This window comes from Somniosus microcephalus, chromosome 15 (genome assembly GCF_052327205.1).
Source record: "Somniosus microcephalus isolate GS21.2 chromosome 15, FLI_Smic_1.0, whole genome shotgun sequence".
In the NCBI taxonomy this organism is placed as follows: Eukaryota; Metazoa; Chordata; class Chondrichthyes; order Squaliformes; family Somniosidae; genus Somniosus; species Somniosus microcephalus.
This window is the reverse complement of record NC_141001.1, coordinates 3,181,494-3,193,795: the sequence shown is the minus strand read 5'-3', so window position 1 is coordinate 3,193,795 and position 12,302 is coordinate 3,181,494. Positions and strand designations below refer to the sequence as shown.

Genomic DNA, 12,302 nt, shown 5'->3' with positions numbered 1-12,302 from the left:
GGGCGGGGTGGGTATGTGACTGGGCCTGGGCGGGGTGGGTATGTGACTGGGCCTGGGCGGCGGAGGGTATGTGACTGGGCCTGGGCGGCGGAGGGTATGTGACTGGGCCTGGGCGGCGGAGGGTATGTGACTGGGCCTGGGCGGGGTGGGTATGTGACTGGGCCTGGGCGGCGGAGGGTATGTGACTGGGCCTGGGCGGCGGAGGGTATGTGACTGGGCCTGGGCGGCGGAGGGTATGTGACTGGGCCTGGGCGGCGGAGGGTATGTGACTGGGCCTGGGCGGCAGAGGGTATGTGACTGGGCCTGGGCGGCAGAGGGTATGTGACTGGGCCTGGGTGGCAGAGGGTATGTGACTGGGCCTGGGCGGCAGAGGGTATGTGACTGGGCCTGGGCGGGGTGGGTATGTGACTGGGCCTGGGCGGCAGAGGGTATGTGACTGGGCCTGGGCGGCAGAGGGTATGTGACTGGGCCTGGGCGGGGTGGGTATGTGACTGGGCCTGGGCGGGGTGGGTATGTGACTGGGCCTGGGCGGCGGAGGGTATGTGACTGGGCCTGGGCGGCGGAGGGTATGTGACTGGGCCTGGGCGGCGGAGGGTATGTGACTGGGCCTGGGCGGGGTGGGTATGTGACTGGGCCTGGGCGGCGGAGGGTATGTGACTGGGCCTGGGCGGCGGAGGGTATGTGACTGGGCCTGGGCGGCGGAGGGTATGTGACTGGGCCTGGGCGGCGGAGGGTATGTGACTGGGCCTGGGCGGCGGAGGGTATGTGACTGGGCCTGGGCGGCAGAGGGTATGTGACTGGGCCTGGGCGGCGGAGGGTATGTGGCTGGGCCTGGGCGGGGTGGGTATGTGACTGGGCCTGGGCGGTGGAGGGTATGTGACTGGGCCTGGGCGGCAGAGGGTATGTGACTGGGCCTGGGCGGCAGAGGGTATGTGACTGGGCCTGGGCGGGGTGGGTATGTGACTGGGCCTGGGCGGCGGAGGGTATGTGACTGGGCCTGGGCGGGGTGGGTATGTGATGCGCTATCAATTACTCATAAAAGACTGAGAGTTAGAAGAGTAACTAAAGGCTTTTATTAACAACAGAATGGAGGTCTGCCTCGCGTGGTCGACCGGTCCATGATACTAAGGGCTGGGGAGCAGTCACCTTTATACTAGGACCTGTGGGAGGAGTCAGCCGAGGCATGTCCAGGCATGTACACAGTGGAATACAAACAGGACAAACAGGAATACAAACAGTGGTTTACCACATTCACCCCTTGTTTAAAATTGAGTCCGGCGGGGTGAAGTGTATTAAAAGTTAGTGTATTGGAGTCTCTCCGGAGGTCTTGTCTGCCGCTGTGATCTGCGTGGCGACGGCAGGGGTAGTGAAGTTTCCGGCGTCGAGTCCAGCGTAGGCTGTGGCACAGGCGTGTCGCCCTCGTAGATGTCGAGCAGGTCGCGGGGCCCAGGCCTGCCGTCTGCTGGGGCTGGATATCGGATCGTGGGGGGGGGTGGTAGTGGGTAGTGGGTTACTGCGGCCCCCGAGGGTGCAAGGTCTCTTATGGAGACTGTGTCCTCCCGCCCGTCCGGGTATGCGATGTAAGCATACTGGGGGTTGGCGTGGAGGAGGTCGACCCTCTCGACCAGGGGGTCCGTTTTATGGGTCCTCACGTGTCTTCTCAGTAGGACCGGCCCTGGGGACGTCAGCCATGGCGGTAGCGATGTCCCCGATGTGGACTTCCTTGGGAAGACAAACATTTTCTCATGAGGGGTGGCGTTAGTGGCAGTGCAGAGCAGTGACCGAATAGAGTGGAGCGCATCGGGGAGCACATCCTGCCAGCGGGAGGTTGGAAGGCCCCTAGACTTTAAGGCTAGCAGGACGGCCTTCCAAACTGTCGCATTTTCTCTTTCCACCTGTCCGTTCCCCCGGGGGTTGTAACTGGTGGTCCTGCTTGTGGCAATACCCCTAGTTAGCAGGTACTGACGGAGTTCGTCGCTCATAAACGATGAGCCCCGGTCGCTATGGATATAGCTGGGGAAGCCGAACAGGGTGAAGAGGTTGTTCAGACATTTAATGACCGTGGCACTGGTCATGTCCGGGCAGGGGAAGGCGAACGGGAAACGGGAGTACTCATCAATAATATTGAGGAAGTACACATTGCGGTCGGAGGAGGGGAGAGGCCCTTTAAAATCGACGCTCAGGCGCTCGAAGGGGCGAGTGGCTTTTATCAGGTGGGCCCTGTCTGGTCTATAAAAGTGCGGTTTGCACTCAGCGCAGACTTGGCAGTTCCTGGTCATGGTCCTGACCTCCTCAATAGAGTAAGGCAGGTTGCGGGCCTTGATGAAGTGGAAGAACCTGGTGACCCCCGGGTGGCAGAGGTCATTGTGGAGGGCCTGCAGTCTATCGATCTGCGCGCTGGCGCAGGTGCCACGCGATAGCGCATCCGGGGGTTCATTTAGCTTCCCGGGCCGGTACAAGATCTCGTAGTTGTAGGTGGAAAGTTCGATTCTCCACCTCAAGATCTTGTCATTTTTGATTTTGCCCCTCTGCTTGTTGTTAAACATAAAAGCAACTGAACGCTGGTCAGTGAGCAGGGTAAATCGTTTTCCGGCCAGGTAGTGCCTCCAATGACGCACAGCCTCCACAATCGCCTGGGCCTCCTTCTCAACAGCGGAGTGTCTGGTCTCCGGGCCTTGGAGGGTTCGTGAAAAGAAGGCCACGGGTCTCCCCGCCTGATTGAGGGTAGCGGCCAGGGCAAAGTCAGACGCGTCGCTTTCCACCTGGAAGGGGATGGATTCGTCCACTGCGTGCATGGTGGCTTTGGCAATGTCCTCCTTGATACGGTGGAAGGCTAAGCGGGCCTCTGCCGTCAAGGGAAAAGAGGTGGACTTGATCAGCGGACGGGCCTTGTCCGCATAGTAGGGGACCCACTGGGCGTAATAGGAGAAAAACCCTAGGCACCTCTTCAGGGCCTTGGGGCAGTGGAAGTTCCATAAGGGGACGCATCCGGTCGGGGTCGGGGCCGATGACTCCGTGTTCCACAACACAGCCAAGGATGGCGAGGCGGTTTGTGCGGAATATGCACTTCTCCTTGTTATATGTCAGGTTTAGGAGTTGGGCGGTGCGGAGGAATTTTTCGAGGTTTGCGTCATGGTCCTTCAAGTCACGGCCGCAGATGGTCACATTGTCCAGATATGGGAAAGTGGCCTGCAACGCATTTTGATCTACCATTCGGTCCATCTCCCTTTGGAAGACGGAGACCCCGTTGGTGACGCCAAAGGGAACCCTAAGGAAGTGATAGAGGCGGCCGTTTGCCTCAAAGGCAGTGTACTGGCGGTCCTCAGGGCGGATGGGGAGCTGGTGGTACGCTGATTTCAGGTCAATGGTCGAGAAGACGCGGTACTGCGCGATCTGGTTGACCATATCAGCTATACGGGGGAGTGGGTAGGCGTCCAGCAGGGTGTAGCGATTTATTGTCTGGCTGTAGTCGATGACCAGGCGCTGCTTCTCGCCGGTCTTAACGACCACAACCTGGGCTCGCCAGGGGCTGGTGCTGCCCTCAATAATCCCTTCTTTCAGGAGCCGCTCCACTTCGGTTTTAATGAAAACCCTGTCCCCGGCACTGTATCGCCTGCTCTTTGTGGCGATGGGCTTACAGTCGGGGGTGAGGTTAGCAAACAGTTGGGGGGGGGGTGACTCTGAGTGTGGAGAGGTTGCACCTGGTGCGCGGCGGGCAGTTTGGAAGCTGCTGGCTGCGGACTGTGAGTGGGGGTAGGGGTCCACCGTACGCCATCGTAACACTTTTAAGGTGGCACTGAAAATCTAACCCCAGCAGGACGGCAGCGCAGAGGTCAGGCAGGACCAGAAGTTTAAAATGATCGTACACGGTCCCGTCTACTACGAGTGTCACTACGCAGTAGCCGCCGATGTCCGCCGACTGGGACTCGGAGGCCATAGAAATCCGCTGTTGCGCAGGCAGGACTGGGAGAGAGCAACGCCGCACCGTGTCGGGGTGGATGAAGCTCTCCGTGCTCCCAGAGTCAAAAAGGCAGATTGTATCGTGACCATTTACCTTAATGTCCATTGTGGAACTGGCCAGTTGGTGCGGTCTCGCTTGGTCCAGTGTAACGGATGCCAGCGTAGGGGTCGGTGTGTCGCTGCGGGTATCAGATGAGGCGGTGTCGGGGGCCTGCTGCGTCCCGGCTGTCGTCCAAGATGGCGGCGTCCATGATCCCCATGTGGCTGGAGGCGTCCAAAATGGCTGCTGTACCGGTGATTCGCACATGGCCGGGGAGGTCCAAGATGGCGGCCCGCATGGCCCACACGCGGCGCTGCTGGGGTTCGGGGTGGCTTTGGCCCTGCAGACGCTAGCGTAGTGTCTTCTTCCCGCAGCCCGAGCAGATCGCGTTTTTCGCCGGGCAGCGCGCTCTGGGGTGTTTTGCCTGGCCACAGAAGTAGCATTTCTGGCCTTGGGACACTGCTGCGGTAGTTGGGCCGTTGTTGGGGTGTGGCTGGGGTGGCACGGCGCTATGAGGCGGTCCTACCGTGTCCCAGGCTGTCATTCCCCGCGGCGTCCACGGTGCAGAGGAGTAGGCATCCATGCCCTGGTAGGCTGCATCCAACGATAGTGCGAGTTCAGAGGCCTTGTTGAGGTCGAGGTTACTCTGCTCCAACAGTCGCTGTCGGGTGTAATTGGATCTGTGGCCCGCTACAAAAGCGTCCCGGATAAGTTCCTCTGTGTACACGGCGGCCTTTACATCCTTACAACCACAGGCCCGGCCAAGCACAGACAGTGCCTGAAGGTATTCCACGGTCGATTCCCCAGGTTGTTGTTTACGACTCCCCAGGAGGTGCCTGGCGTACACTTCGTTCACTGGGCGCGTGTACTGGTCCTTGAGGAGCTTGATAGCGTCCGCGTACGAGGTCGCGTCTTGGATGACCGAGTACACTCGGTGGTTCACTTTGGAGGTCAGGACATCCAGTTTGTCCTCGTCCGATTTGATTGCAGCGGAGGCGGTCAGGAATTTTTCGAAACACTTAAGCCAGTGAGTAAACTTGGTGGATGAGTCCGCCTCCCGATGATCTAAGTCCAGGCATGCTGGTGTGAGGATCTTCTCCATTATAAAAATGTTGTTAATAAAATTGATGCGCTATCAATTACTCATAAAAGACTGAGAGTTAGAAGAGTAACTAAAGGCTTTTATTAACAACAGAATGGAGGTCTGCCTCGCGTGGTCGACCGGTCCATGATACTAAGGGCTGGGGAGCAGTCACCTTTATACAAGGACCTGTGGGAGGAGTCAGCCGAGGCATGTCCAGGCATGTACACAGTGGAATACAAACAGTGGTTTACCACAGTATGTGACTGGGCCTGGGCGGCGGAGGGTATGTGACTGGGCCTGGGCGGCAGAGGGTATGTGACTGGGCCTGGGTGGCAGAGGGTATGTGACTGGGCCTGGGTGGCAGAGGGTATGTGACTGGGCCTGGGCGGCAGAGGGTATGTGACTGGGCCTGGGCGGCGGAGGGTATGTGGCTGGGCCTGGGCGGCAGAGGGTATGTGACTGGGCCTGGGCGGCGGAGCGACTGGGGATGGGCCTGGGCGGGGTGGGTATGTGACTGGGCCTGGGCGGCAGAGGGTATGTGACTGGGCCTGGGCGGGGTGGGTATGTGACTGGGCCTGGGCGGCGGAGGGTATGTGACTGGGCCTGGGCGGCGGAGGGTATGTGACTGGGCCTGGGCGGCGGAGGGTATGTGGCTGGGCCTGGGCGGCGGAGGGTATGTGACTGGGCCTGGGCGGCGGAGGGTATGTGACTGGGCCTGGGCGGCGGAGGGTATGTGACTGGGCCTGGGCGGCGGAGGGTATGTGACTGGGCCTGGGCGGCGGAGGGTATGTGGCTGGGCCTGGGCGGCAGAGGGTATGTGACTGGGCCTGGGCGGCGGAGCGACTGGGGATGGGCCTGGGCGGGGTGGGTATGTGACTGGGCCTGGGCGGCGGAGGGTATGTGACTGGGCCTGGGCGGCGGAGGGTATGTGACTGGGCCTGGGCGGGGTGGGTATGTGACTGGGCCTGGGCGGCGGAGGGTATGTGACTGGGCCTGGGCGGCGGAGGGTATGTGACTGGGCCTGGGCGGAGCGACTGGGGATGGGCCTGGGCGGCAGAGGGTATGTGACTGGGCCTGGGCGGCAGAGGGTATGTGACTGGGCCTGGGCGACGGAGCGACTGGGGATGGGCCTGGGCGGCAGAGGGTATGTGACTGGGCCTGGGCGGCAGGGGGTATGTGACTGGGCCTGGGCGGGGTTGTTATGTGACTGGGCCTGGGCGGGGTTGTTATGTGACTGGGCCTGGGCGGGGTTGTTATGTGACTGGGCCTGGGTGGCAGAGCGACTGGGGATGGGCCTGGGCGGCAGAGGGTATGTGACTGGGCCTGGGCGGCAGAGGGTATGTGACTGGGCCTGGGCGGAGCGACTGGGGATGGGCCTGGGCGGCAGAAGGTATGTGACTGGGCCTGGGCGGAGCGACTGGGGATGGGCCTGGGCGGCAGAGGGTATGTGACTGGGCCTGGGCGGCAGAGGGTATGTGACTGGGCCTGGGCGGGGTTGTTATGTGACTGGGCCTGGGCGGCAGAGCGACTGGGGATGGGCCTGGGCGGCAGAGGGTATGTGACTGGGCCTGGGCGGCAGGGGGGGGGAGGGGGGGAGGGAGGAGGGGCCCGGGGGGGAGGGGCGGGGGGGGAGGGGCGCCGGGGTGTGTGTGTGGGGGAGGGGCCCGGGGTGGGTGTGTGGGGGAGGGGCCCGGGGTGGGGGGGTTCATTGGTTACAACAATCAGTCTGTATTTTCTTCACTTCTCAGCTCTGTATCCCACTCGGTGCTGACTGAGATGCAGACTATCGAACAGGAGGCCCCTGCCCTCGCCCTCGCTAAATCCTCCCGCTCCAAGCTCGACATGTTTGAGGAAGCTGGATTCGCCTCCGGACCACCAAAGTAAGGCCTGCACCCATTTAGATTCAGTGTCTGTTAATGTGTGTGCGTTGCAGCAACTTGCAGACTGTTGCAATATATACTGTCAGTGCGACACCCTGTGACCTGTCCTGTTCAATATATACTGTCAGTACGACACCCTGTGACCTGTCCTGTTCAATATATACTGTCAGTGCGACACCCTGTGACCTGTCCTGTTCAATATATACTGTCAGTGCGACACCCTGTGACCTGTCCTGTTCAATATATACTGTCAGTGCGACACCCTGTGACCTGTCCTGTTCAATATATACTGTCAGTACGACACCCTGTGACCTGTCCTGTTCAATATATACTGTCAGTACGACACCCTGTGACCTGTCCTGTTCAATATATACTGTCAGTACGACACCCTGTGACCTGTCCTGTTCAATATATACTGTCAGTACGACACCCTGTGACCTGTCCTGTTCAATATATACTGTCAGTGCGACACCCTGTGACCTGTCCTGTTCAATATATACTGTCAGTGCGACACCCTGTGACCTGTCCTGTTCAATATATACTGTCAGTGCGACACCCTGTGACCTGTCCTGTTCAATATATACTGTCAGTACGACACCCTGTGACCTGTCCTGTTCAATATATACTGTCAGTGCGACACCCTGTGACCTGTCCTGTTCAATATATACTGTCAGTGCGACACCCTGTGACCTGTCCTGTTCAATATATACTGTCAGTGCGACACCCTGTGACCTGTCCTGTTCAATATATACTGTCAGTACGACACCCTGTGACCTGTCCTGTTGCAATATATACTGTCAGTACGACACCCTGTGACCTGTCCTGTTCAATATATACTGTCAGTACGACACCCTGTGACCTGTCCTGTTGCAATATATACTGTCAGTACGACACCCTGTGACCTGTCCTGTTCAATATATACTGTCAGTACGACACCCTGTGACCTGTCCTGTTCAATATATACTGTCAGTACGACACCCTGTGACCTGTCCTGTTCAATATATACTGTCAGTACGACACCCTGTGACCTGTCCTGTTCAATATATACTGTCAGTACGACACCCTGTGACCTGTCCTGTTCAATATATACTGTCAGTACGACACCCTGTGACCTGTCCTGTTCAATATATACTGTCAGTACGACACCCTGTGACCTGTCCTGTTCAATATATACTGTCAGTACGACACCCTGTGACCTGTCCTGTTCAATATATACTGTCAGTGCGACACCCTGTGACCTGTCCTGTTCAATATATACTGTCAGTACGACACCCTGTGACCTGTCCTGTTCAATATATACTGTCAGTACGACACCCTGTGACCTGTCCTGTTCAATATATACTGTCAGTGCGACACCCTGTGACCTGTCCTGTTCAATATATACTGTCAGTACGACACTCTGTGTTATATACAGGTTAGACTCGGAGCCCAGGCCATGATGAGAAATAGAAATAAGCTTCTAGAGGCGTCATTATTACTTGCTGAGAGAGACATTGGTTAATTCTAGACAGGCAGCATTGGTTTGTGAAATACAAGTTGTGTCTGACCAATTTAATAGCTCTCTTTGGAGTGAGAGCTCCATGTGTTGACCATGGAGGGTCTGCGAATTTGTGTACTGGAGATTTGCCAAGGGAATTTGATAAAGTGCACCATTGGAGGCTTGTTGATAAAATAAAGGTGCAGGGTATTAGTGTGTGAGTATGGACGGGAGGCTGGTTACATTACAGATAATAATCAAAAAGGCGAATGGAATGCTGACCTTTATATCTGGAGGACTAGAATACAAGGGGGTAGAAGTTATGCTGCAGCTACACAAAGCCCTGGTTAGACCACACCTGGAGCACTGGGAGCAGTTCTGGGCACCGCCTTAGGAAGGATGTATTGGCCTCGGAGGGAGTGCAGCGTAAGTTTACCAGACTGATACCCGGACTCCAAGGGTTAAATTACGAAGAGAGATTACACAAACTAGGGTTGTATTCCCTGGTATTTAGAAGGTTGATGGGTGATTTGATCGAAGTTTTCAAGAAAATTAAGGGGAACAGATAGGGTCGATAGAGAGAAACATTGGCGCTGGTTGGGGAGTCTAGGACTAGGGGACATAGCCCCTCAGCCTATAAATGATACGTAATTGGATGTGGGGGTACAGGGTCAAAACCTGCAGACAACACTAAAATAGGTAGTGTGGCTAGCTGTGGAGAGGACAGTAAGTGACTTCAGGAGGACATAGAGACACGAGTCGATCGGACAGATGGATAGTTGAGCAGACTGTTAAAAAAAGCATCTGGGATCCTGGGCTTTGTAAATAGAGGTTCAGCGTATACAAGAGCAAGGGCGTTACGCTAAACCTGTATACATAGAGGTTCAGCGTATACAAGAGCAAGGGCGTTACGCTGAACCTGTATACAGAGGTTCAGCGTATACAAGAGCAAGGGCGTTACGCTGAACCTGTATACAGAGGTTCAGCGTATACAAGAGCAAGGGCGTTACGCTGAACCTTTATACATAGAGGTTCAGCGAGTACAAGAGCAAGGGAGTGAGGCTGAACCTTTTATAAATAGAGGTTCAGCGTATACAAAAGCAAGGGCGTTACGCTAAACCTTTATAAATCACTGGTTCGGCCTCAGCTGGAGGATTGGGTCCAATTCTGGGCACCAGACTTTAGGAAGGATGTTGCGACTTTAGCGAGGGTGCAGAGGAGATTTACCAGAATGGTACCAGGGATGAGGGACTTCAGTGGAGAGACTGGAGAAGCTGGGGTAGTTCTCCTTAGAGCAGAGAAGGTTAAGAGGAGATTCAATAGAGGTGTTCAAAATCATGAAGGGTTTTAATAGAGTAAATAAGGAGAAACTGTTCCCAGTGGCGGGAGGGTCACAGATTTAAGGCGGTTGGCAAAAGAGCCAGAGGGGAGCGGAATTATTGTTACACAGCGACTTGTTGTGATCGGGAATGCACTGCCTGAAAGAATAGTTGAAGCAGATTCAATGGTAACTTTCAAAAGGAAATTGGATAAGTACTCAAAGGGAAAAATTTGCAGGGCTTTGGGCAGAGGGCAGCAGATTGAGCCGAATTGGATAGTTCTACCAAAGAGCCAGCACAGGCTCGATCGGCCAAAGAGCCTCTTGTGATCTATGATTCTATAGTGGATGAAATTTAATGTAGAGGTGGCAGAGTACTGTAAACAGAGCGGGAGCGGAGAGCCAGAGCGGCAGAGTACTGTAAACAGAGCGTGAGCGGAGAGCCAGAGCGGCAGAGTACTGTAAACAGAGCGGGAGTGGAGAGCCAGAGCGGCAGAGTACTGTAAACAGAGCAGAGTGCCAGAGTACTGTAAACAGAGCGTGAGCGGAGAGCCAGAGCGGCAGAGTACTGTAAACAGAGCATGAGCGGAGAGCCAGAGCGGCAGAGTACTGTAAACAGAGCGGGAGCGGAGAGCCAGAGCGGCAGAGTACTGTAAACAGAGCGGGAGTGGAGAGCCAGAGCGGCAGAGTACTGTAAACAGAGCAGGAGCGGAGAGCCAGAGCGGCAGAGTACTGTAAACAGAGCAGAGAGCCAGAGTGGCAGAGTACTGTAAACAGAGCAGGAGCGGAGAGCCAGAGCGGCAGAGTACTGTAAACAGAGCAGAGAGCCAGAGTGGCAGAGTACTGTAAACAGAGCAGAGTGCCAGAGTACTGTAAACAGAGCAGGAGCGGAGAGCCAGAGCGGCAGAGTACTGTAAACAGAGCATGAGCGGAGAGCCAGAGCGGCAGAGTACTGTAAACAGAGCGGGAGCGGAGAGCCAGAGCGGCAGAGTACTGTAAACAGAGCGGGAGTGGAGAGCCAGAGCGGCAGAGTACTGTAAACAGAGCAGGAGCGGAGAGCCAGAGCGGCAGAGTACTGTAAACAGAGCAGAGAGCCAGAGTACTGTAAACAGAGCAGGAGCGGAGAGCCAGAGCGGCAGAGTACTGTAAACAGAGCAGAGAGCCAGAGTGGCAGAGTACTGTAAACAGAGCAGGAGCGGAGAGCCAGAGCGGCAGAGTACTGTAAACAGAGCGGGAGTGGAGAGCCAGAGCGGCAGAGTACTGTAAACAGAGCAGAGAGCCAGAGTGGCAGAGTACTGTAAACAGAGCATGAGTGGAGAGCCAGAGCGGCAGAGTACTGTAAACAGAGCAGGAGCGGAGAGCCAGAGCGGCAGAGTACTGTAAACAGAGCGTGAGTGGAGAGCCAGAGCGGCAGAGTACTGTAAACAGAGCGGGAGCGGAGAGCCAGAGCGGCAGAGTACTGTAAACAGAGCGTGAGCGGAGAGCCAGAGCGGCAGAGTACTGTAAACAGAGCGGGAGCGGAGAGCCAGAGATCTCGTTGGTCTCCACCAACTCACACGTGCGCAAGTTGCGACACACCAGCTGCACTGCCATCTCTAACTAATTATATAAATAAAATAAGATTAGTTACAGTATTTATTCAAACGATTATTTTTACTTTTAATTTTTAGGTTTAATTAGTTAATTTAGTTATAAGTTATTAATTCCAGAATGTTATAGTAGTTAATGCTCTCCCAGTTCTGAATTTAATCCACTTACCGAATCTAGAGAGCAAACGAGCTGTAATACTCACCAACCAATCACCTACCTGCTGCCCTGTGTCCTGGGCCTTCTCCCGCTCGGTCCGCACCGTGTCCTGGGCCTTCTCCCGCTCGGTCCGCACCGTGTCCTGGGCCTTCTCCCGCTCGGTCCGCACCGTGTCCTGGGCCTTCTCCCGCTTGGTCCGTGCCGTGTCCTGGGCCTTCTCCCGCTCGGTCCGTGCCGTGTCCTGGGCCTTCTCCCGCTCGGTCCGCACCGTGTCCTGGGCCTTCTCCCGCTTGGTCCGTGCCGTGTCCTGGGCCTTCTCCCGCTCGCTCCGCACCGTGTCCTGGGCCTTCTCCCGCTTGGTCCGTGCCGTGTCCTGGGCCTTCTCCCGCTCGCTCCGCACCGTGTCCTGGGCCTTCTCCCGCTCGGTCCGTGCCGTGTCCTGGGCCTTCTCCCGCTTGGTCCGTGCCGTGTCCTGGGCCTTCTCCCGCTCGGTCCGTGCCGTGTCCTGGGCCTTCTCCCGCTCGGTCCGTGCCGTGTCCTGGGCCTTCTCCCGCTCGGTCCGTGCCGTGTCCTGGGCCTTCTCCCGCTCGGTCCGCGCTGTGTCCTGGGCCTTCTCCCGCTCGGTCCGCGCTGTGTCCTGGGCCTTCTCCCGCTCGGTCCGCGCTGTGTCCTGGGCCTTCTCCCGCTCGGTCCGTGCCGTGTCCTGGGCCTTCTCCCGCTCGGTCCGTGCTGTGTCCTGGGCCTTCTCCCGCTCGGTCCGTGCTGTGTCCTGGGCCTTCTCCCGCTCGGTCCGCGCT

At 57.0% G+C, this 12,302-nt stretch overlaps 1 protein-coding gene across 3 annotated transcripts in view; it reads left to right on the top strand.

Moving 5' to 3' along the window:
* The window catches only part of arfgap2 (ADP-ribosylation factor GTPase activating protein 2), a 73,078-nt gene that overhangs the window by 39,870 nt on the left and 20,906 nt on the right, over nt 1-12,302 (top strand). For all 3 annotated transcript variants that reach the window (XM_086007457.1, XM_086007458.1, XM_086007455.1), the window contains one exon: nt 6,833-6,964. In XM_086007457.1, the coding sequence (XP_085863583.1) occupies nt 6,833-6,964 (132 nt within the window). The remainder of the gene's footprint in view (nt 1-6,832; nt 6,965-12,302) is intronic.